Raw genomic sequence first — 26,599 nt, forward strand, 5'->3', positions numbered from 1 at the left:
CTAACAATCAGGGAAATGCAAATCAAAGAAGCTACACTAAGATTTCACCTCATTCCAGTCAGAATGGCAGTGATCAAAATTACAAACAACAATAAATGTGGGTGAGGTTGTGGGGAGAAAGGAACACTTGTACATTGTTGGTGGAACTGCAGACCAGTACAACCACTCTGGAAAGCAGTTTGGGGATTCCACAAAAAAACTAGGAATGGGACCAACATACAACCCAGCTGTCCCACTCCTGGGTATTTCCCCAAAAGATCTAAAATTGGCATACTACAGCAACACAGCCACTTCAAGGTTTATAGCAGCACAATTCACAATAGCTAATTAAGGAACCAACACAGGTGCCTGTCAATAGATGAATGGATTAAGAAATTGTGGTGAATATATCAATGGAGTTCTACTCAGCCATTGAAAAAGTGAAAATATGGCATTTGCCAGAAAGTGTAGAATATCATGCTAAGTGAAATGAGTCAAACTCAGAATCTCAAAGGTTGAATGTTTTCTCTCATATGCAGAATGTAGAGCAAAATAAAGGAAAGGGGAGGGAAGGATAAGATAATGAACGTAAAGAACCAATCAAATACAAACTAATAGATGAGCAAAAGGAAGTCTAGTAGTGGAAGGAGAGGGGAAAGCAGAGTCTCCCCATTTTTCTCATTTATTTTTTACTTCTTATTCTCACAATGCCTGGAACATAATCAGTTGTTAATGAATATTTATTGAAAAAATAAATGTTAAGCACTGCATCCCACTCTTGGATTATCACAACTGGGATTCCAACTCTTATTTAGGCTAATGCTTCATTCATGTCGTTTATATTAAACCTTATCAAGCCACTATTTTGACCACTCTTTCTCTTATAAGAACTGTAATTGGGGCTGGGATTGTGGCTCAGCGGTAGAGTGCTTGCCTAGCACCGGCGGGACCTGGGTTCGATCCTCAGCACCACATAAAAATAAAGGCATTGTGTTGAGTCCATCTACACCTAAGAAATAAATATTTTTTTAAAAAAAAGAACTGTAATTATGCCAGGTGCAGTGGTCCATGCCTGTAATCCCAGTGGCTCAGGAGGCTGAGGCAGGAGGATCGTGAGTTCAAAGCTAGCCTCAGCAAAAGCGAGGGACTAAGCACCTCAGTGAGACCCTGAGTCTAAATAAAATACAAAACATGGCTGGGGATATGGCTCAGTGGTCAAGTGCCCCTGTGTCCAATCCCAGGTACCAAAAAAAAAAAAAAAACTATAATTACTCTTTGTTCTTAATTCCTACACAGCTTTCAAGACTCTTTGACAATCAGGTCCCATTCCAGCTACCAAACCAGCCTTAGAGTACCAGAGTACTGATGTTTACTTTCCATTCAGTTGAACCTATTCAGCAATAATGTATTTAGAATATGAAAATATATATATATAATATATACACTAGTTTTATATATTTATAATATATATATGTTGTAGTTGAACACAATACCTCTTTATTTTATTCATTTATTTCTATGTGGTGCTGAGGATAGAACCCAGCGCCTCACATATGGTAGGCGAGCATTCTACTGGTGAGCCACAACCCCAACCCCGACAATGTATTTTTTAATGCACCACCAATGCCACTGCTATTCCACCCAATGAATGCATAACATTGATGTAATCAACCTCCAAAATGTTAATGCACGTGAAGAGAAACCTAACAAAATAATGTATAGGTTTTGATAACGTCCTGTCCTAAGAAAGCATCCAAATATACTTTTTTTAACCAAAATCAAATATATTTTTAACATATCCTTTAATGTTTAAAAACACTGAGAACCATAGAGGAATACTATCTATTAAAAAAGTTACTTTAAAAATCTGTCTGTAAAAAAGAAAAGATTATTATGAACAGGAAGAGCCAACAGGTCACCACCCATATTAAGATGTAGGGTTGTGCATAAAACAACATATGTATTTTTTAAGAATATTTTGACTATACTCAAATTTTCAACTAAAACCAATACACAAAAAATATCCTATCCACATACTTAGGTCTCATCTGACCAATGAATGCTGAGAAAGCTTTTGTTGCTCAAGAGCTGATTTAGATTAAAACAAGACAAATTATTTTTCCACCTATTTTTAATAAATGTATCTGAGCACACACACTATTGCATTCCATCAATCGCAGAGTGGTCCCGATTTAGAAACTACACAGGTTACATGGTAATAGCTAATCATACTGTCTTTGTAGAAGGAATTTCAGAAACTAATTTCTTTTTCATTTATGAACCTAGGAAGTTTGAACTCTGGGTCACAAAATACTCTGATCCACTGTCTTTTAAACAAAATATTTTCTTCAGTCACTATATAAAAAAAGTTCATTACTTGTTGATGGACAGCCCCTGTCATTCCCTACTTGGCAAAACTCACATCAGGTTTCAAGGTGTGCTGAGGAGAGTCTGTCCATGGGAAGGCCACAGCTACTTCCCACCAGGGCCTCTTCCTCACTGACCCTTCCCAGGCCAAGCCAGCTTCCCTACGGCCATCTAGTCCCTGCTTTGACCGTGCAGACATCCCAAGTGCCGTCCCACACCCCAGGCAGAGCCCGGCCTCTGCAGGAGAGGGAATCTGTGGAAAGGTGACCTTCTCGGCTGCTGCCTTAGCAGTGGTGAGCACAGAAGCCAGAGCCAGAAGGCGGGCCCGGTCCCAGGAAGGGCCCAGAGCAGGAGCCAGTCTGGGTGCCGTCCAGGGGCCAGGCCGCGCCAGCTGCCAGAGGCCGGGGGTGGACATCCTGGGGACCTGGCGCATCAGTCACAGGGGTGCTCCCGGCAGGGTCCTGGGTCTGCAGAAGGGGGCCCGCCCTGCTCCAGGAGGCCTCCCTCCATTAGGCCACAGGAGATTCTCCCCCCGTGCTATGTTTAAATAACTGATTTGTTTATTTGGACTATCCTGTTAAAACCTATGTGCAGGGCTGGGGCTGGGGCTCAGTGGCAGAGCGCCTGCCTGGCACAGGTGAGGTGCTGGGTTAGATTCTCAGCATCACATAAAAATAAATAAAATAAACATCCATCAACAACTAAAAAGAAAAAATATTAATAATTAGAAAAAACTGTACAGTTTAAATGCACTGGGGACTGGGGGGTTGCCTAGTGCACTTGAGGCCCTGGGTTCAGCAAAAACAAACCACCGCCAAGACTAAGAGCCAGGCCCACAGCACTGTGGGCCTTGCAAGCACCCACCATCCTCAAAGTGCCCCTGAGCGACGCATGTCTTCTCCTGGTTCTGAATTCAGTGTAAACAAAATCGGTCTGCATATATTCTATGGCTAAGAGTCACCAACCTTTCTTTTTAGTTTAGTTACTTTTTAAATTTTTCTAATATGTACCAAAAAACTCACAGAATAAAAAAATCCTATTTACCCATCATGTAATTTCAACAATTATCATGACTTTACCATTCTCTTATTTAATCTGTATTGGCATCATTTTAAAAATCATGCCCTTTTTCTGTATCTAAATTAATTTATTTCACTGCTGAAAGCTACATCTTTGCATATAAAATACTATGATACCATTGTAGACATAATACAGGGCTGTTAGATAAAGGATTTGTATGGAGGCCTGAAACTGCACACTTCCTGAAGTTTCTCTACAAAAGATACACTATGCCCCCACACACAAACACACAGACTCAAGAACAGACTCAATGCTTGTTAGTGGGACACGTGCACGTGAACAAACATGCATGTGGAGATGGACAGATGCTTCTAAGGCTGCACGAGTGCTCAACCTCAGAAGCACATCAGCTCTCTTTATACTTGGCTTTACCCTGGAGTCAACAACTGCAGACTGAAGGTATTTAAAAAATAATTATTCATGTATTAAATATGTACAGACTCTTTTTGTGTGTGTGTGTGTGTGTGTGTGTGTGTGATTATCCCCCAAGCAATATAGTCTAGCTGAATACAGTGATGCACACCTGTAATCTCAGTAACTCAGGAGACTGAGGCAGGAGGATCGCAGGTTCAAGGACAGCCTGGGAAATTTAGTGAGACCCTCTCTGAAAATAAAAAGTAAAGAGAGCTGAGGATATAGCTTACTGGTAGAGAGCCCCTCCAATTACTAGTACTGCCAAACAACAACAACACAACAACAACAATAACAAACAATATATCTAACAAGTGTTAAGATAGCATAGCATTTGTGTTGGATTAGGTATTACAAGTATTCCAGCAATGATTTAAGGTGTTTAAAGTACATGGGAGATGTGCACGGGTTATAGACAATTACCATGCCATTTTTGATAAAGAACTTGAGCATCCCGAGATTTTTGCATGTGTTTTGTGGGTAGGTTGACATGTAATCAGTCCCCTGTGGACACCAAGAGAAGATCAATATAAAAAGGAGGCGCTAACAACGTAATCTAACACGGAGAGTGGAGCGTGAGTTCCTGATACGCAACGTCTTTTTCAAGACTTGACACTGTCAGACTTTGGTCTTGTAATGTAGTAGGTGTGGTGAATATGCTTCTTCTTTTCACAATTTCCTTAAAAGACAGCTAGCTGACGGTGTAAAGCACAAGTGACGACACTCTAAACTGGGGCACTATAGTTATTCACAGGAATGCACCTGTACCTGCCCCCACCACGTACCTGGGTCCCTCCCCCCCCCAGCCCTGCCCTGTCCCTCCCTCCCCTCCATGCTACTGGCCTGCCTCCCCTCTCATGACGTCCCTCTTCTGCTCCTTTCTTCTCTCTAGCTTGAGATGGGCACAGAATACATGCAAAAGGATTTGACAACAGCAGCAGAAAAAGTGGCGTGGCTGGTAAGAGAACTGTCTCTGTAAGGTTCTTCTGTTCAGGAGCCAGAAGATACCAAACATCAGGTGGAAGAGTGAAGAGTGGCTCACTAATGATTCACAACAGTCTGGGGGATTAAGGAAGCTTGCTGTTGGCTGTAGCGAAGCCATAAAACCATGTTTGAAGGGGTACAAAGAGGAAGCAGAGTGGACCCCGGTGAAAGGGGTCAAAGGGAACACGAAGCATCAAATCTGACTAGGGCCTGATTATGGGATGTTTCAAAATAACAGCGCAAATAGGTTGAACGTAAACAAACAGAAAACCAGCAAAGTTGGCTTCAGACAAGGTATTAAAGGAGGTAAAAAGGCCCATTTCATAATGACAAGAGTCGATAACAATTCTAAATACCTATGCGTCTAATAACAGACCTACAAAATAAATGAAGCAAAAACTAATACCACTAAAAGAAGAAATAGGCAAATTTCAATCAGTTGAAGGTTTTAACACTTTTCTGAGTAGTGCATGGGGAAAATAAAATCAACAGGATACAGAAAAATCCAACAACATAATGAAATAAACAGGACTGGTCGACACTGAAACACATCAGCCCTAACAAATTCTAAGTTATTTTTAAGTGTACATGAAGCACTCAACCAATGTAGACCACACACAGGGCCATAAGTCTCAGGAACTATTTCAAGATTAAAATCTTATTAAATATATTCTCTAACCTCAATGGAATTATAAATCAATAAATTAAAGATATTCCAAAAGTCTCCCAACATTGAACCATGCATTTCAAAATAGTTCACATGCTTGTGTGCATTTTCCTGTAATAAAAATACTTTGTTTCCATGTTTTTATTGGTGCACTATAGTTGCACATAATGGTGGGACCTGTCATCACGTATCTGTACATGCACACAATATAATGATGTAATTTGGCCAATATCATTCCCCAGTATTTCCCTTTCCCTCCTCTCCTCCCTCCCCTGGTCCCTCTCCCCTACTCAACTGACCTCCCTTTGGTTTTCATGAGACCCCCCACCTTTCTTTTCCTTTTTGCTCCAGCTTCCACATACATATGAGAGAAAACATGCAACCCTTGACCTTATGAATCTGGCTTATTTTGCTTAATGTAATGTTGTCAAGTTCCATCCATCTTCCTGCATATTACCTCATTTTATTCAACTCCACTGTGGGATACCACATTTCCCTATCCATTCATCCACTGATGGACACCTAGGCTGGTTCCATTGTTTAGTTATTGTGAATCATGCTGCTATAAATATGGGCATGTATGTTTTAATCATTCAAATATTTAAATATTTAAATAAAAATTTAAATTTAAGAAATTTAAAACATACTTCTAAATAATCTATGAGTCAGAATGTTCAAAAACAACATGTCCAAAATGAATAGTAAGAACAACAGTTCCACGTTGGGCATTGCAGCTACACGCAGTGGCATATGCCCATAATCCCAGCAGCTCAGGAGGCTGCGGCAGGAGGATCGCAAGTGCAAAGCCAGCCTCAGCAAAAAGTGAGGCACTAAGCAACTCAGTTAGGCCCTGTCTCTTAATAAAATCCAAAATCAGATTGGGGATGTGGCTCAGTGGTCAAGCGCCCCTGAGTTCAATCCCTAGTAACTCACCCCGCCACACACACACAAAAAAACCCAAGTTGGGCACGGAAGTACATGCCTGTAATTCCAGCCAACCTGGAGGCAGAGGTGGGAGGATCACAAGTTTGAGGCCAGTCTCAGAAACCTGGTGAAACTTTGCTCAAATTTTTTAAAAAGGGCTGGATATATAGTACCTCGGTGATAAGAATAACTATGGATTCAATCCCCAATAGCACCACCAAAATAACAACAACACAAACAACATCAGATTTTGCCAGATATAGCTATACTTAAAGAGGAATTTAAAAAACAATTTTTTTTTTGTAGTCGTAGATAGACAGCATGCCTTTATTTTATCAGTTTATTTTGATGTGGTGCTAAGGATCAAACCTAGTGCCTCACACATGCAGGGCAAGCGCTCTGCCACTAAGCTACAGCCCCAGTACTTAATGGGGAATGTAGAGCTTTAAATGCCTATGTAAAATGAAGAAAAGTTTATTAATGAATCACATAGGTATCCAATTTAAGAAAACAGAAATAAGAGCAAATTAAACCTGAAGTAAGTAGAAAAGAAGAAATAACAAGGAGCAGAAATGGCTGACACAGAAAGGGAAATACTGAGAAGATAACATTGTACCAAGAAACACCTCACTGCAGTTTCAATGTGCATCTTCATGATTCACAGGAAGGGTGTTTCCCACTTGCCTAACAGCCACCTGGAATACCACTTTTGCAAAACTCCATGCAAATCTTTAGCCCAATTTTTAATGGAACAGCATGTTTTTTTTATTATTCAATTTGCTTATGGAATCATAAAACTTTTTTTACACATTTTGGAAATCTTTTAAAAAAATGTTTTAGGTATATATGGACACAATACCTTTATTTATTTATTTTTATGTGGTGCTCAGGATCCAATCCAGTGCCTCACACATGCTAGGCAAGTGATCTACCACTAAGCCACACCCCCAGCCCCTGGAAATCATTTTTGACTGTATACATTCCAAATATATTCTATTGACTTCTAAATTATCTACCTTTCTTGTGGAATTCTTTAATGAATATAATTATCAAATCCGTAAGTAACCTCCTTTGTTTGTATTTGTGGGAGAAAAAGCCTTCTCTGTCTTGAGCTCTGTGGAAATCACACTCTGTATAACCTCATTTAACCTGCTACACTTAAGTACTGAGATGTGTGGTATGCATAAAGATGCATGGCCATGTTTATTCCAACCACTATATAGTATGACACTGGTTACTAAATGACTTCATATCTAGTCAAGTACCAATGGACATTTTGGTTATTTTCAACTAGAATATAAGAAATTTATTCTGTCATCATATATTGCTCCCGAAAATTAATTCTGAGCTCTGCTAGGGTAGTGCTATTCAATATAAACACAATGCAATCTTAAATTCCCAAAAAATACTTAAAAAATTATATATATATATATATACACATACATACACACACACACACATACACACACACTGTTTTATACTATTAGGACATGAAATCCTAAAAGTTACTTCATATATATATGAAGCAGGTAGATTTTTAATATTTTAACCCAATATGTCAATATGTAATAACTATTAAAAACAAAAGCATTTTATTCTTTTTATACTAGATCTTCAAGATCCAGTATTTTATATTTAAAAATCTTAATTTGGGTCAAGCACATTGTAAGGGCTCAGAAACCACGTGTGGTGAAAGGCTCCATGTTTGAACAGCACATCTTGAGAATACATTCCTGAGTGGAAATGGTGAATTATTAGAGGGTGATTTACCATTTTTTATCCCATAGGCAAATTAATAGTCCCAAACTTGCATCTGACAAAATTTTAAGTCTGTTAATGTGGATCTTATGAAATATTTTATTGAACTACTAATTTTCATCTCCTTGATGAATACTGACCATTTTTCCACGTTTTCAATCTGTTCCTCTGTTGATGCTGGTTCCCTGTCTTAGAACCAGTATTCTACTGTGACTTTCATTGATTGGTTCTCTATGATCAATTCATCTTTTTTTTTTTTTTTTCAATTTGTGGACTCTTAGATACTTTAATGAAAATTTCTTTGTATTGATTTCATCAACCCTGTCCCTTAAGACTGCTTTTTTGTGTAGCTTTAAGAAAATCTGCCTACTCTGAGGTCATGAAGATCTTGTTTTACCTTAACAATGCCACATAAGCAGTGGTTTCATTCTCTTCCTGCTGCCCGCTGCAAACAAGTTTTCTGGCACCAGGTAGGAAAATTCAAATCTCCTTCTTCACTGATCTGTAAGCCTGCCATTTAACAAATGTCCACACTGGCAGAACTGTGGACTTCCTACTCCGCTCCTACTTTATATATTCAAACATGTCCCCTGCCTTTAGGAGGGATTTCAGTTTTTTTGTCCATCATAGTTCCCTACAAATTTTAGACTCAAGTGTCAGGTTCAAGAAAGAAAAAAAGCAAAACTATTGAAGGGCTGGGGACACAGCTCACTGGCAGGGCACTCACAAGGCCCTGGCTTCCATCCTAGCACTGCTAAAAAACAAAAAATATCTATTGGAACCAGAAGAATGAGAAGTTATACTCCATTTATGTCCGATGTGCCAAAATGAATCCTACTGTCTTGTACAGCAAACTAGAACAAATTAAAAAAAAATCTATTGGAACTTAACTGACTTTCCACCTGGGGACAACTACCTTACCATACTGAATCTTTGAACACATGAACTCTGATGCTCCCTCTCAACATCTTGTCTTATGTCTTTCCATCAAGTGGTTATAAAACATAATGTTCTCCCCCAAGGTCAGGAGCACCTTCTTGAAAATCTGCCCTCTGGTTCACTGGCAGGACAGCCCCCGGAGATATCCAGATCCCTCAATCCTGGTGGTATGATTATGTTACTTTACACTGACAAAAAATAACTTCACAGATGTAATTAAGATCACAAATCTTAACAGGCATCTTATTCTGGATTTTCCAGAGAACTTTTTCAAGTAGCAGACAGGAGAGAAGCAATAGAAGGAAAAATGAGAGATGCCAAGAGATCGGTTTTTGTCCTGCTGCTGGTTTAAAGACTGAGATTGCAATTCTGCCAGGAGTACTGAGGGTCTCATGGAAATGAGAGGCTCCAGAGTCAGGAAAGAAATGCAGGCCCTACACTCAGCCAGAAAGAATTCAACTTTGCTACATTCCAACCTGACATTTTATAAAATTTCCCAAAGGAGAAACTGCAAAGACAGTTTGGAAGTTAGGCAATGGGTATGAGTTGAACATATAGACATTTCTGTAAATATTAGACTTTTTAAAATTATTTTTTCTTCATTTTAATAGCCCTGTCATCCTTCTCATAGATCACATTTTAAGCAGTGACTACTCTCCCAATATCTGAAGAAAAAAAAAACGGCTCAATTCTTGTTGCACTAAATATGATGAGTGAGCTCATCACACAAAAGCTGAAGACAAGAGCACAGGCACAGGGGTGCCAGTCTACAGCCTGTGAGGGCCAGCACAGGCCCAGCTGAGCTCACCAGCTTACCGAGACGTCTGGTCTACACAAGAGTGTGTTTTGTTTTGAATTGTCAAAATGGTGACACTTTCTTATGCTAGCCACAGAAACTGCATTACTGTTTTATACTATTAGGAAATGAAGTCCTAAAAGTCACTATTGCTTCCCGCAATGCAGACACTCTCTAGGTTTTCAACATGGAAAGAATATAAAAAAGCCATAAAAGAAAAACATCAGGTCACATTTAGAGGTAAACCAATAGAAATCAGAAATCACTTCTGATTTCTCTGCTTAGACCCAAAAATAAGGAGGGCCTGGAATGAGATATTCTGAACCCTAAAAGAAAACAATTGTCAGCCAAGGATACTATACCCAGCAAAAATCAGTTTCAAATTCAAAAAGGAAATAAAAACATTTCATGACAAGAATAAACTAAAAGAATTCATAAGCACTAAACCAGCACTACAAAGAATACTCAAAGATACACTTCACACAGAGAAACTAAAAAACAATTCCCAAAGCCCACAAACAGAGGAAGTTCAATAGAAGAATAATCCACTAAATGAGAATCAAGACAGGATAAAATTTAGCAGAAAAACAAATGTCAGGGAACCACAAATACATATCCTTACTAATGTTGAGTGGTCTTAACACCTGATGAAAAGACACAGATTAGCAGAATGGCTCAAAAAAAAAAAAAAAAATCCAACCATATGCTGTTTACCAGAGACTTGACTTATAGGCAAAGACACCCACAGGTAAAAGGATGGCAAAAAATATTCTAGGAATATGGTCCAAGAAAACAAACAGGAGTAGCTATTCTCATATCCTCATGTCTGACAAAGTGGATTTCAAGCAAAAATTAAATCAGTAGAGACAAAGAAAGCCACTACATACTACTAAAGGAGACAATCCAACAAGAAGATATAACCAGAGTAAACATTAATACTCCAAATGTCAATGCACCCAATACATGGAAAAAATACTCAATGATATTAAATCCCACACAGTCCGAAATACAATAATACTGGGGGATTTCAATATACCCTTAACACCAGAGGACAAGTCAATCAAACAAAAAAAAAATCAATAAAGATATCTCAAACTAAACAACATTATAAATCAAATTGACCTAACAAACATCTACAGAATATTCCACCTCAAAACAGATGGATTTAACTTCTTCCAAACTGTGTATGGAACTTTTTCCCAATATAAATCATATTCTCAGCCACCAAAGCAAATCTTAGCAAATGTAAAAAATTTGATATAACCCAATGTATCATATCATAATGAAATGAAGCCAGAAATCAACAAGAAAAATAACAGAAATGACATAAACACTATGTCATTTCAATGGAGATTGAAAAATACTCTCTTAAATCAAGAATGGATCATAGAAAAATAGAGAACAGAAATTTAAAAATTCTTAGAAATGAATGAGAACAAAGACACAACATATCAAAATCTCTGGGACCATATGAAAGCAATTCTATGAGGAGAATTTATAGCATTGAGTGCATACGTTGAAAAATTAGAGCTGGGTACAGCGGTGCATGCCTGTAATCCTAGCAGCTCAGGAGGTTGAGGCAAGAGGATTGCAAGTTCAAAGACAGCCTCAGCAACTCAGTGAGGCCCTAAGAAACTTAGCGAGACCCTGTCTCAAAATAAAAAATAAAAATGGGTGGGGATGTGGCTCAGATAAGGACCCCAGGTTTCAATCCCTGGTACTATAAGGGGCTGGAGGAGAGGGAGAGAGGGAGGGATAGAAGGAGGCAGGGAGGGAGACATCATAAATAAATAAGCTTATGTTCCATCTCAAGGCCTTAGAAAAAGAAGAACTAACGCCCAAACCACTAGAAGACAGGTGATAATTAAGATCATAGTCAAAATCAATAATATTGAGAATAAGAAAACAATTCACAAGATCAATGCAACAAAGAGTTGGTTCTCTGAAAAGATAAATAAGACTGGCAAACTCCTTATCCAAACTAACCAAAAGAGTGAGAAATAGCAAATCAATGAGATCAGAGGTAAAAAAGGAGACATCACCACAGACTCCTCCAAAATCCAGAGGATTATCAGATCCTATTTTGAAAATTTATACTCCAATAAACTGGAAAATCTGAAAGACACTGACAAATTTCTAGACACAAATAACCTGCTCAAATTGAACTGGGAAGATATAGAAAACCTGAACAGAACAATATTAAGTAATGAAACTGAAACAGCAATTAAAAGCCTTCAAAAAGAGAAATGCCCAGGACCTGACAGATTCTCAGCTGAGTTCTACCAGATCTTCACAGACGCACTAATACCAGTCTTTCTCAACTATTCCATGACATTGAAAGGGAGGAAACACTCCCAAATACATTTTATGAAGCCAGTATAACCTGATATCAAAACCGGACAGAGATGCATCAAGAAAACTTTAAGAACAATATCCCTAATGAACACAGATGCAAAAATCCTCAATAAAATGTTAGCAAATCACATTCAGAAACACATCAAGTACATAATACACCATGATTAAGTGGGTTTCATTCCAGGCATGCAAGAGTGCTTCAACATACACAATTCAATCAATGTGATTAAGGACAAAAATCACATGATCATCTACATACATACATACATACATACATACAGAAAAGGTCTATGATAAAATCCAACACCTATTCATGTTAAAAATGCTGGAGAGGGGATGGGAGCTGTGGCTCAGTGGCAGAGCGCTTGCCTAGCACTTGTGAGGCACTGTGTTTGATTCTTAGCACCACATTAAAAAATAAATAAATAAAATAAAGACATGCTGCCCATCTACAACTACAAAAAAATTTAAAAATACCGGAGAAGCAAGGGATCAAAGGAACAAATCTCAATATTGTCAAGGCCACTTATGACAATCCCAAAGCCAATACCACATCAAATGGAGAAAAATTTAAAAGAATTTCCACTCAATTCAGAAACAAGACAAGGCTGTCCACTCTTACTCAATGTAGTCCTATGAACATGAGCCAGAACAATAGGCAAGAAAAGAAAATCAAAGAGACACAAATAGAAAAAGAAGTTAAACTATGTCTTTGCCACTGATATGATATATATCTAGACGATCCAAAAAACTCTACCAGAAGACTTCCAGAGCTTATAAATGAATTTAGCAAAGTAGCAGGATACAAGATCAATACCCACAAATCAATAGCCTTCCTATACTCTAGCAGTGATTCAGTTGAGGAAGAAATCAGGAAAATCGTCTTTTTCACAATAATCTCAAAAACAAACAAAACCAAAACTTGGAAATTAATCTAACCAAGGAGGTCAAAGACCTCTACAATAAAAATCACACACTGAAGAAATAAAGTGAAGACCTTAGAAGATGAAAAGGCATCCCTTGTTCTTAGAGAGACAGAATCAATATTATCCAATTGGCCATACTACCAAAAAAGCAATATAGAGATTCAATGCAATCTCCATCAAAATACCAATGACATTCTTCACAGAATTAGGAAAAAAAACACATTGTTAAATTCATTTGGAAGAATAAAAGACCCAGAATAAGCCAGGCATGGTAATACACACCTGTAACCCCAGCACCAGCAGCTTGGGAGGCTAATGCAGGAGGATCATGAGTTCGAAGCCAGCCTCAGCAAAAGCAAGGCACTAAGCAACTCAGTGAGACCCTGGCTCTTAAAAAAAAAAAATCAGGCTGGGAATATGGCTCAGTGGTCAAATGCCCCTGAATTCAGTTCCTGGCACCCCACCTAAAAAAAAAAAAAAAAGACCCATATTAACCAAAGCAATACTAAACAAGAAAAGTGAAGCAGTAGGCATCACAATAACTGATCTGAAATTTTTCTACATGAAGACCAATGGAATAGAATTGAAGACACAGAAACAAACACACAACCTATAGCCCATCTGATATTTTACAAAGGTGCCAAAAGTAGATCTTGGAGAAAAGACAGCCTTTTAACAAATTGCACAGGGAAAACTGGATGGCTGTTTGTAGAAAAATGAAATTTGACTCCTCTTTCTCACCCTTGCACAAAACTCTCAATTCAAAGATTTAAGAAAGAATTAGACCTGAAACCTTAAAGCTGCTAGAAAAAAACACAGGGCCAACACTCCATCATATAGGTGCTGTACAGTCTTCCTTAATAAGACCCCGAAAGCACACACACACAAAAAATAAAACCAATAATAACAAGTAGGATGCCATCAAACTAAAAAGTTCCTGCCCAGCTACGGAGACAGAGCCTACAGAATTAGAAAATTTTGACCAGCTACTCCTCCAATAAGGAATTAATACCCGGAATTAATATCCAGAAAATACAAAGAACTCAAAAAGAAACAAATAACCTAACTATAAACAGGCAAAAAAAATTAAACAGAAACTTCTCAATAGGAAAAAAAAGAGGCCAATAAATATACAAAAAATGCTCAAAATTTCTAGCAATCAGGCAAAAGCAATATATATATATATATATATATATATATATACACACACACACACACACACACACTAAGGTTTGATCCCACTCCAGTTAGAATGGCAATATATAAAAAATATAAACCATAATAAATGCTGGTGAGTTTGTGGGGAGAAAGGAACACTTGTACATTGTTGGTGGGACTACAGACCAGTACAACAGCTCTGGAAAGCAGTATGCAGAGACCTCAAAAACCTAGGGTTGGAATCACCATATGACCCAGTTATATCCCACTCCTTGTTATTTTCCCCAAAGATCTAAAATCGGCATACTGTAGCTACAGAGCCATCTCAATGTTTATAGCAGCTCAATTCACAATAGCTGAATTATGGAATCATCACAGGTTCCTGTCAATAGATGAATGGATTAAGAAGTTGTGGTATATATGTATGTGTGTGTGTGTATACACACACACAGACACACACACACACTCACACATATACAATGCAGTTCTATTCAGCCAATTAAAAAACTAAATTATGGCATTTTAAAAAGAATAAAATTATGACATTTGTTGGTAAATGGATGGATATGGAAAATATGCTAAGTGAAATTAGTCAAACTCAGAAACTCAAAGGTCGAATGTTTTCTCTCATACTCAGAAGCTGAAATAAAATAAAGAAAAGGGGGAGGGAAGGATAAGATAACAGAGCCAGGGGCTGGGGTTGTAGCTCAGTGGTACAGGGCTTGCCTCGAATCTTGTGGGGCACCAGGTTTGATCCTCAGCACCACACAATAAATAAAGGTATTGTGTCCATCTACAAACATATATATATATATATATATATATATATATATATATATGATAATAGAACCAAATACAATAGATGAGCAAGAGGGTGTCTAGTAGAGGAAGGAGAATGGAAGAGGGGAGGATGGAAGAAAAAAGGGGGGAGAAAAAATGGGGATCATGAACTGAAATTGATTTCCATGCATTTATGAGTTTGGGATGAACCCAACTACTATGTATAACCATAAATCTCTAATAAAAAATTAAAATATCAAAAGTAAAAATTAAAATTAAAAAAATGGCTATTTCATTATTTGGAATTTTTTCCATCCAGTTTTGGAAATTTGCATCTTTTTCTAAAAGTCTGCTGTAATGTAAATGTTCAAATTTGACCCAAACCATCTTTCAAAATAGCTACATGAACATTAATACCATCTCTCATTTTTTCATATGAAGCATCCACTTTCCTCTTCTTTGTCCTAAGTTTTAGTCTCTTCAAAAAACTAAGCCCAGGGATGACTAAACCTCTTTTGTGTGTTTGACACAATTCATTGGATTCTGCTACTTATTTTAAGCAGTGAGTTATTTAAGAATATATCATTGTTTCCAAGTACAGAGGGAATTATCACTTTACCTTCACATTTTTATTATTAACCACTAGCATAATTCCCCTAGTTGAAATTCACATTATAAACCAACATAGGTCAAAGAACCAGAGAAATGCTTAAGAGAACATATACTCTGCTGTTCCCAGGCACAGAGATGTTTCTGGAATTATCCCTGTTTTATTGCCTAATTTGCCCGTATTTAATTAGAGTAAATTAAATCACTGTGAGTGTAGATTTGTTCTATGAATCTGTTTCATATACCTGAAGCTTTTATATTAAGTACACTGATTTTTAAATTCTACTTTCCCGATGAACTTCAGCTCTTATAACATGACACATTTCAGCATTATTAATCCTCTCTGCCTCCAAGCCTTCTTTGTTAAATCTGTTCTGATATCAGTATATTTCTTTTGTTTTGTTTTGTTTGAGAGTGTTAGGATTTCAATTTTTCAAATTTAATTGGGTGAAGAAAGCATACCACTTTATCTTAACTTTTTAAAGTGTGCAGTTCAATAGTGTTAAGTATGCTCAGCTACAGATCTCTTCTACCTAGCAAAATGGAAACCCTCTACCTGTTCCACAGTGTCCCATTTTACCTTTCCCTCAGCTCCCAGTGATCACCTTTCATTTTGGTTCTACAAATTTCCCCACTTGAGAGATTTCGCAAGTGAACCCATGCAGTATTTGTCTTTTTCTGAGAATTTCCCTTACACAAAGTCCATCAAGTTCACCTGTGTAGCGTAAGGCAGGCTTTCCTTCCTGTGTAGGCTGAAGGTTGAATAATACTTTACCCTATTTACATACCACGTTTTGTTTCATCACCCATTGAAGGTCATCTGGATTACTTCCACCTCTTGATTATTGTGAATGCTGCTGCTATAAACAAGGATGTGTAAATTGCTCTTTTAGGTCCTTTCAATTATTTCGGATATATACATAGAATTGGAATGGCTCGATAACATAGTATTTCTGCTTGTTAACTTTTTTTTCCTCCATAGCTTTTGTTTAATTTTCCACTTTGGGTACACCAATTTACATTCCCATCAACAGTGTATGGGATTCCAGATTCCCCACATTCTTTTAAACACTTAGTTTCAATAATAGACATTTGAATGGACAATATCATGATTTTCACTTGCACAACTGACCTGTATTTGTATACTTCGTGGTAAATTTGAGTATCTTTTCAAAAGCTTATAAACTCTTTTTCTGGGGGGGTGCGGGTGTTGGGGATCAAACCCAAATTTTTCAAGAATGTTTTAGCTATTTGAGGTATTGCTTTGGGTAGTATTGTCACACTAACAACATCGAGTCATTCATGAACATGGGATGCTCTTCCATTTATTTACTTATTTTTGAGACAAGATCTTACTATGCTGTCTAGGCTGTCCTTGAACTTCTGGGCTCCACCAAACCTTGGTCTCCCAAGTAACTAGGATTACAGTTATGCCCCACCATACCCAGCTTATGTTTTTTTTTTTAATGACTCCTTTAGTAACATATATTTCATTTATGGTACAATTCACTGAAGTGTAAAATTCAGTCATTTTTAAATATTGTTTTGCAACCATTATCAAGCAATTTTAGAATGTTTTCATCATCCCCCAAAGAAACTCAATGTCCATTAGCATCACTTCACACTTCTCCCAACCACCCACCACAGCCCCTAGCTGTTCAACCCAATTTTAGGAAGCTTTTCCCTTTTTTTTTTTTTGGGGGGTGGGGGGGGTGGGGGGTGTTGGGGATCAAACCCAGAGCCAAAACATGCTAGGCAAGCACTGTACCACTAAGCTACATCTTCAGTAATTTTAAGATAAATGCTCTCATTGCCGAAGCTGGCCTCAAACTTGCAATCCTCCTGTCTCAGCCTACACTGTGCACACAGATCTGGCTGTTCAGGACATCTCATATAAATGGGCTCATACACTACGTGGTCCCTTATGGCTGGCCCCTCTCGCTTACTGCATGTTTTCACGATGTAGCGTCTTTCAGTATCTCATTACTTTTGATTGCCAAATATCCATTACATGGAAGTACCTACCACATTCATGAGTTGTTGAAAATCTGAGTTTTCACTATTTTTTATATGCTACAATGAACATCTGTGGACTTATTCCCCTGATGGGTACTTATACAGAGCAACTTTACACAGGCTTATTGGCCTTACGTATATCTTCTTTGGAGAAATGTCTATTTAAGTTCTTTGTCCATTTTTAAAGTGAGTTATCTTATTGCGTTGTCCTGATATATTCCAAATACAAGTCTTTTTTTTTTTTTTGTAACAGGACTGAACCCAGGGCCTTGTGCATGCAAGGCAAGCACTCTACCAACTGAGCTATATCCTCAGTCCAAATTCAAGTCCTTTACCAGATGTATATTTGCAAGTATTTTATCCTAATGTGTTTTTTAAATATCTCGTTTTTTAGAATAGTTCTGGGTTCACAGCAAAGCTGAACACAAAGCAGAGGATTCTCATCTAGCCCCTGCAGCCACACAAGCACCTCCTCCCCCAGCAGTAACCTGCGGTGCCAGAATGACGGTTACAGTGATGAACCTACTGACAGGGTACCACTCCAGCAGTCCTCAGCTCACACTGGGGTTCACGCTTGGTGGTACACACTCTGGGCTTTGACAGCTGTGACACGTACACACCACTGCAGCTTCACAGAGAATACTTCCACTGCCCTAAAAATCCTCTCTGCTCTACCTATTCATCCCACTCCCCACAATCCCTGATCTTTTTACTGTCTTCATACTTTTGGGGAATGCCATACTTCTGGAAACATAGAGTAGGTATGTAGCATTTCTCAACTGTTTTTCTTAACTCCGTGATGAATGTAAGGCTCATCTGTATCTTTTCACAGCTTGATCTGCATTTGGTTGTCACTATTCTGGTTTCCGGCTGTCCTAAAAGATATCTCACTGCTGTTTTGATTTATGACTCCCTAATGACATAAGACATATTCTTATTTGCCATATGTTTAGCATCTTTTGACCATTTTTAAATTAGGTCGGTTGTTTTTGCATAGTCTTTGTATAGATGCATATTTTTGCTATTTTCTCTCAGTCTTTGGCTTGTCTTCTCAATTTCTTTACAGTGCCTTATGTACATTTTTAAGTTTGATGAAGACCAGCTTATCAATCATCTTTTTCATAGATGATGCTTTGATTTGTACAGAAAGTCACGTGAAGTCCAAGGTCTTTTATAGTCTAAGGATTTTTATAGTTCTGTATTTTACATTTAGGTCTACGATCCCCTTGTGTTAATTGTTGCGAATGGTGTGTCTCATCTTGATTGGATGTGGAAGTCCAGTTGTTCCAGCTCCATTTTTTGAGGATACTATCTTTTCTTCACTGTATTGCCTTTATCAAAGATTAGTCAAGGGGCCGGGAAGTGTGGCTCAGTTCGGCAGAGCCAAAGCTTAGCAGGTGAAGGGCTGGCCTTGATCCCCAGCACCACAAAAACAATATGACAACAACATCAAAGAAGAATTCCATAATTCTTGCTCTAATGCTTAAATATGTAGTTTGTTTTGAATTTATTTTTATATGATGTGAGTTGGGTCCAAGTTCTTCTTTTTGCACATGGACCTCCAGTTGACTTCAGCACCACTTAATGAATCAACTACTCTTTCCCCACCAAATGGAATAGACACTTTAACAATCAGTTGAGAACAGACATATACTTTATTTTAAACCCTCAATTTTATTCCATTGATCTGCAGGTTCATTTTTATGCTAGTGCCACTGTCTTGGTCACTGTAGCTTTTTAGTAAGTTTTGAAATCAGAAAGTGTGAGTCCTTCACCTTTGCTTTTTTTGAAGGGATTTTCTGTGTCCCTCAATGTTCCATATGAACTTTAGATTGTCAGTTGCTGCAAAGCAACATTCTGCTCTTTTGGTCTGTTTGGCACGCCACATTTAAACAACTGGTTGTACTTAACAAACTGCTACAGTCTATTCACTGAAGCTAGTTTAAATACACCACCTTGTTTTTGCACTCTAGGCCCGACTGGCCTTCTCTTTTTGTTCTTTCTTCTGTTTTCTCCCAGGGCTGGGCGGGAACCCGGCCTTGCTCAAGCCAGAGTGCTCAGCCCGCTCTGCTGCCTTGTTCGTCCCGCGTGCTTCCTCTCTAATTTAAAGGTTATGTCCTCCATGGATTTTTGTTTGTTTTAAAAATATATTTTAGCTGTAGATGTACACAATGTCTTTATTTTATTCACTTATTTATTTTTATGTGTGCCGGGGATCGAATGCAGGGCCTTACATGTGTGAGGCAAGTGCTCTACCCCTGAACTACAACCCCAGCCCCATGTCCGCCATGTTTATAAATGAGTGTGCTTCAAACTGAAGCATGAACTTTATTAACTTTAAAAATAACCAGTGCTCTTTTCCAGATGTAAAACTACCCATAGATACTAGATTCACTTACTGCTTTCTCTCAGTATGCTATTAAATCTGTGAGACAAAACTACTATCTTACGCATTAACAATTCATTCAGGCTTACTCACATTTACACTTGTTTTGTTCTGCTGTCCTTTCTGAATCTCTGGCAGCTGGAATAATGTGTTGCTGTTTCTTTTTCTTTTTTTTTAAGTATTGGGGATTGAACCCAGGGACCTGCACATACTAGGCAGGCTCTTTAACACTGAGCTGCATCCCCAGGCCCTTTTTATTTTTTATTTATTTAAAAAATATTCTTTAGTTGTTCATTGGGCCTTTATTCCGCTTATTTATATATGGTGCTGAGAATCAAACCCAGTGCCTCACACGTGCTAGGCAAGCGTCCTACCACCGAGCCAAACCCCAGCCCCTTTATTTTGAGACAGAGTCTTACTGAGTTGCCAAGGTAAGCCTTAAACTTGTGATCCTCTTGCCTCAGCCTCCCCAGTTGCTGGAATCACAGGCATGTGCCACTGTGTCTGGTGATTGTGCTACCTTCTGTACTTTGTTTAATGAGGGTGATTGTGCTACCTTCTGTACTTTGTTTAATGAGACGCTGCTGGTGAAAAATTTTTTATTGTGCCTTCTTGCTTAAAAGATATTTTGCAAGGAATACAATTATAGCTAGAGTTATTTGCCCTGGGCACAGTAAGGTTATAATTCCATTGTGTTTGCCTCATCTATTACTGTTGAGAAGTCAGAGGGCAGGCTGGGGATATAGCTCGGTTGATAGAGTGCTTGCCTCAGATGCATAAGGCCTTGGATTCAATCCCCAGCACCACCAAAAAGAAGAAAAAAAAGAAGTCAGGGGTCCACCGTCTGGTGACTCTTCTTTCCTTGAAAGTGATCTGTTTTTTTTCCCCCGGGGAGGGCTTCAGAGTACTTGTAGTACTCTCCTCAGTTCTGAACAGGCCCTATTTGTCACCTCTTAAAATACCAACTCTGCCCCATTCTCCTTCTTCCCTCCTTCTGAAGCTCTTAACTATGTGTGCATTCTAGACCTTTTCTCTCACTCACCATTTCAAGTTCATTTTTTGCTTACCTTTTCAAATATAAAAGGTTTTTATAATAAAACCTACTCGATGTTCCCTTATACAAGTGATCTGAAACTTACCAAACAACTGCCAAGACTGTGTAGATACTTCTGTACTGTCTTTTCATATATTCTCCTTGTCCTTCTTTGCTCTCTTTCTACTTCCAGAAATTCTATGGCTATTCTTGGAATTTTTTCTTCTCTGCACATTCCTGTTTCCTTCAATACGGTAAACATGGTACTCCTATATTTTGTTTAGTAATTCACTATCTCACTTATGTTAACGTCTGATTCTGCTAGCTGTTGTTTTTGCTCATTTTCACATGTGGTATGTCACGTCCTTGTTTTTTAACTTTGTGAGCTGTCACTTTCTTTATAAAATAACTTGAGTAAATACCTCCTAGTCTAGGATGAAGGTGAATGTTTTCAAAACAGATCTATGTTTGCATATGGTAGGTGTCTAAGGAACTTAGAGGCTACAATCACTGTAACTTTACTGCAGTCACCCAGGCAGTGTGCATTCTGGTTGTATGATGAGTTTCTAATTCAATTATTTTCCTCCCTGTTCTGCTCAGCACAATCAAGGAAATATCCTTTAAAGTTCCCTGGGAGAACCAGTGGAAATGCACATGAACTTCTCCTTCTCTGGCAGTGTGTTCCTTTGGGCACTAATTTAAACCAAGGCTCCCGTTGGAATCCCTGACCTTGGGCACTTCTGCAAAGCTACTAAGCTCAAGTCCCACAGCGGCTTTCACGGCAGAACTGGTTTGAGTATTCTACTGCTTTAATAATACCTTACCTTGCAGATCCTTGAAGATTCTAAGTAGATGCTTCTGTTAGATGGCCATTTTAGTTGTCTTAGGCAGTAAGGGACATGTCAGAAACAGCCTATACCCAGTCTTTGGTCTAGTTCAACACAGCTCTGGACACGTGACAGCTGCCCATCAGTCTGGCTTTCTTTGATTCCTGTCCAATTCAGCCCACCCAGTTTCTGACGCACCTGATTATCTTCTCCTCCGGGAGCCGGCTTGAGGCTTCCATAACACACTTCCCTGTACACCCCCATCAGGGCTCAGACCCAGGAGGGTTCTCCACATCCTCTGCCACCAGTGTACCTTCAGCTACCAACATCTATCCCCTCGATGGCTAGCTTCCTGAGAACCTCCCACCAGGATTTCTTCTGGCTACTAATTCCCCATGCAATCCATTCACTGGTCCAGCAACCCAGAGGTCTGCTAAAAACAAAAACTGGATCACAAACCACTGCCTCGTGAAAATCCCTGCCTTGAACTTGAGATAAATTCCACACTGTTTAGCACAGCCCATCCTACCTAGTGTGATATAACTCCTACCAATAGAGCCACAATCACCTTTTGTATCAACTATAGACAACTGACTTCTCGGTTTCTAAAGTCGCCCGATCGTCCCCAGTGGGGACCAGGACACTTACTGCACCCTCTTCCTGGAAAACTGTTCCCCACCGACCATAGTCAATCCTTCTCACACCTCAGGTGCACCCTCATGTGACTCTCAAGATTCCCTGACTACCAGGAATCTACTGGTTTTTCCTTTAGAAAATGCATCATGATTTGTGAGCTTATTTTACTGTCCACTCCCCAATTATCGGCAAGTTCTAGGTGTGTAGAGAGACTATTTGTTTCCTTTCACTCAGTCCCCCAGCACCACACTGCCTGTGGAACACGGTAGGTCTTCAGTCGATGTGGACGTTAAATGGCCGAGTTCCTCCCTTCTAAAGAGACTCACTGGGAAAGTGAAAGTCTGATCAGAAGTTACATGTTCAGCACAGAATCAGAACCAAGGAGAGTGAGTTAAATGATTGAAATGCAGGTAAGAATCAGGTCAAGATGAGATACATCTGCGAACATACCCATGAGGCTTAAAGCTATATAGTTAAGATTACTTTCCCCTGGTCATTTAATGGACAAGGTCAGCAACTGCCTCAGTATCACCTAATGCTTAACTTTACCATCTACTCCTCAGTTAAAAGACATAGATAACTGCCTATGAGTGCCATGTTTCTCAACTTGGCTTGCAAGATTGCTAATGGAATTCTGAAAATATTTTCCCATAGAACCACTAGTATGCAGTAGGTTCCTTTGATTAGTGCATAATGTTTCACCCATAATTCATCTGTCACTTTAACAAATAAGAATTGAACAGTATTTGTGCCAGAAACTGTTTTATCCCTAGAGATATTAATTAGTAAACAAAATAAACTAAAAAGCCTAGCCTCGTGGATCTTATTGTCATGTGCTCAAACAGAAAAGCAGAAACAAACCAGGATGGTACACAGGAACTCAAGTTAGGATGAAAAGCCAGGCAATGCAGGGAAGGGAGGAATAGAGGGAGCCCATTTTTAACCTATTATTTAGCAGAATTTATTACATCTCTGCTCCAAAAGGGATTTGAGATAGACCTTACCCCTAGAACCTAAGTCTCATGAATCAAATAGAGATATGCACACAGGCAAGACCTTCAACCCTGAACTTCACGAAGCACAGGCAGAGACTGTTGAGGCTCTAAGTCACTTGACATATTCAGCTTGAGAGAGGTTGTTCAAAAGGGCTGTGGCTGGAGAAGAGGCGGGAAACGGGGGGCCCCCTGACCTGAAGCCCAGGGACAGCAGGCCAGTCCACGCCACCACGGCCCGCTCTCCTTGGACAACCACAACTGTTACCATAATCACTTTCCTAGTAGGACGTGCTGCTCAACTTTCCCTCCTTCTTCTATCCCCACAACAAATACTTAGCCATGGGGCTTTTTTGATAGCTTTAAGGGCAAAAGGTGATCCTATTTTTATTCCTACCTGTACCACTGGAAGAAACAGCTGTGCCTAGTGAACTGCTCTGGCTCACTCTTATAATTTACCTTAACACCTACATGGAGGCCGGGACTGGGGTGAAGGGCAAGACAAAAACTGGAACAAGGCTTCAAGTTGTGTCCCTAGCAGCATGGGACGGACAGGACAAAGAGGCCGCTGTCCAGCTCAGTCCTCCACAGCTGGTCCACACCGTCTCCACTAGCTCAGTGCGCGTACCTTAGGGTAGGCAGAGGAAGTCGAGCCTGAACACAGCCCTCCCGTGACTGCCAGCTCTCATGGCGGGCGGGCGGGCAGGGAGGGAGGAGCAAGCAAGCTCAACCTTCCTTACTGGGGCTCAGTGGTCTAGCGCTTGCCTAGCACAGGTGAGGCCCTGGACTTGATCCCAGACAAGGGGGAAAAAGACCTGGCATAATAACTTCAGTTTTTAATTCCTTCAAATGAGAAGGAGCCTTCTTATTATTTTCACCTGAAAAAAACAAGGGTTTTAAGTCAGTGAGTGCTGATACTTTTTGTAAGTACAGTATTCATTACACTGTCATTTTAAAGTATTCGTCAGATTATGACTATCAAATATATATCCAGGAATTTTTCAAATACAATATAATTTATTTACATTCAAAATTTCATAAAATAAACCTCAATTTTAAGAAAACATAGGCAGCAACACACAATCAAGACAAACTACCAACAGAAGGACACTGGCCGGAAGTCATTACCTGTGCGACGTCGGGTGTGTTTCCTCCTTGCTCCGTCCACAGGTCCTGCTCATAATGGTACAAGCCATCATTGATCACTTTGGCAAGCTCCGAGGTGATGCTCGCCCGAGCCAAGGCGCTGCCTGTTCGATCTCCTCCAGGATGTTTTCTCATGTGAGGTGGCGTCTGAGTTACGATCAAAATCTTATTCAAATCTTGGTCGTCAATTTCATAATCTGAATCGTTATCAGACCAATCAGTAATTGTGTTTTTTCGTTCTTCTATTTGTTCCATTTCCTCATCAAATAAGAAATCCAGTTCTTCTGCTTCTGGAAGATATAGTCGATCTGATGCCTCCTCAGGTACAGGTGTTGATTCCTGAAGGAAGAAATTGGTATTTAATATAAAAATTGCCCCATCAACTTTGAAAATAAACACCATCTGGTACTGGTATAAGAAAAATCAATGCTGGGGGGAATGGCTGTTTGGTTAGCATTGTAGTTGGCCCACAACAAACATTTAATATGCACAAGCTTTCTCTACAGCCATACAACCAGGAGCTGTCTTCCAGTCTCTTACTTACACACACACACACACACACACACACCCATATAAAATAGAGATGCATTAAGAAATTCAGCATCTTTAATTACATATATGTACATATCACCTGCATTATATATGTATGACTTTTCTCATTCAAACTGGGCATGAGGTATGAAAGGCAGTTGGAGAATTAACAAGAGAATGAGGGAGTCTATAAACTCAAACCTTAAGAATTAATTAAAAATACTGAATTTCCAATTTCAAAAGATTTCACTGGGGCTGGGTTGTGGCTCAGTGGCAGAGTTCTCGACTGGCACATGTGAGGCACTGGGTTCAATCCTCAGTACCGCATAAAATGAATAAATAAAATAAATGTACTGTGTCCATCTACAACTAAACAAACATTTTAAAAAAGATTTAACTGGAAGATAATCTTCCTACATTACATTTCTATATAAAAGACTCTCTTAAACCTCAACACAAACATAAAATCAGATTTCACTTTATGACAGCCAATTAAATTAAAAGAAATCAGAATGAAGTTAAGTTTTTCAATGACCCATATGCGGAAGCCCAAGGCATACCTTTGTGTAGAAAGCACTGTGACCCACGAATTGACCTTACTGTGCTTCACGTTTGTGAGGAGGAACTGGTAAGCCACAAGACCTCGCTCCATCCACAGAACCTGTAGCACTACCCGCCCACCCGCCAGTGTAGGTCAGAGCATTCAATTTCACACTTACTGCTTAACTGACCAGAATCTACAAGCTGAGTTGAACATGCAGGAAAAATAGGCTTATTCCTTAAATGACCCCAAATTGTAGACAAGATAGCATGATGGCTAATGTGCATGCTTTAGAGTTGGACGGCTTGGGTTTAAATCCCTCTTAAGTTATCATCGGCTCTGTCATTACCAGGGTCATTTAATCCTCAGGTACTCTGCATGCATCTGAGAAGAACCACAGGCATGCCGAGAGTGTGCACATGCATGTGTGTGTTCTTAGGATTTACTACATGTAAAACGTAACCACATTATAGAACTATGTCAGATTCATAGGAAATAGTTGATATTTTACTTCTACAAAAATGCCAAGTTTATATGGTTCAAAAGATTTTAACAAATATGAATGAACTAAGTATGCTAGTTTTATCTACCAAATAACTAGAAGATAAATCATTCTTCTGCACATTGAATTAATATTGGGGGTGAAATGTTATTAAAAATTCTGTTTTCATTAAAAAAAAATCAAGCTTGTATCCTGAATTACTAGTTTAGCAGCTAAATTGTAAAAGAAAATAAGCCAGTATTATTTTGGCACTGTA

The 26,599-nt window shown here is 39.0% G+C and overlaps 1 protein-coding gene across 7 annotated transcripts in view; it reads right to left on the minus strand.

Moving 5' to 3' along the window:
• Larp1b (La ribonucleoprotein 1B) overlaps nt 1-26,599 on the minus strand; it is a 90,869-nt gene that overhangs the window by 32,446 nt on the left and 31,824 nt on the right. For all 7 annotated transcript variants that reach the window (XM_046459599.2, XM_046459597.2, XM_046459598.2 and 4 more), the window contains one exon: nt 24,752-25,108. In XM_046459599.2, coding sequence (XP_046315555.1) covers nt 24,752-25,108 — 357 coding nt within the window. The remainder of the gene's footprint in view (nt 1-24,751; nt 25,109-26,599) is intronic.

This window comes from Marmota monax, unplaced genomic scaffold (genome assembly GCF_021218885.2).
Source record: "Marmota monax isolate L192 unplaced genomic scaffold, Marmota_monax_Labrador192_F-V1.1 WCK01_AAM20220418_F8-fsc00039, whole genome shotgun sequence".
NCBI lineage: Eukaryota > Metazoa > Chordata > Mammalia > Rodentia > Sciuridae > Marmota > Marmota monax.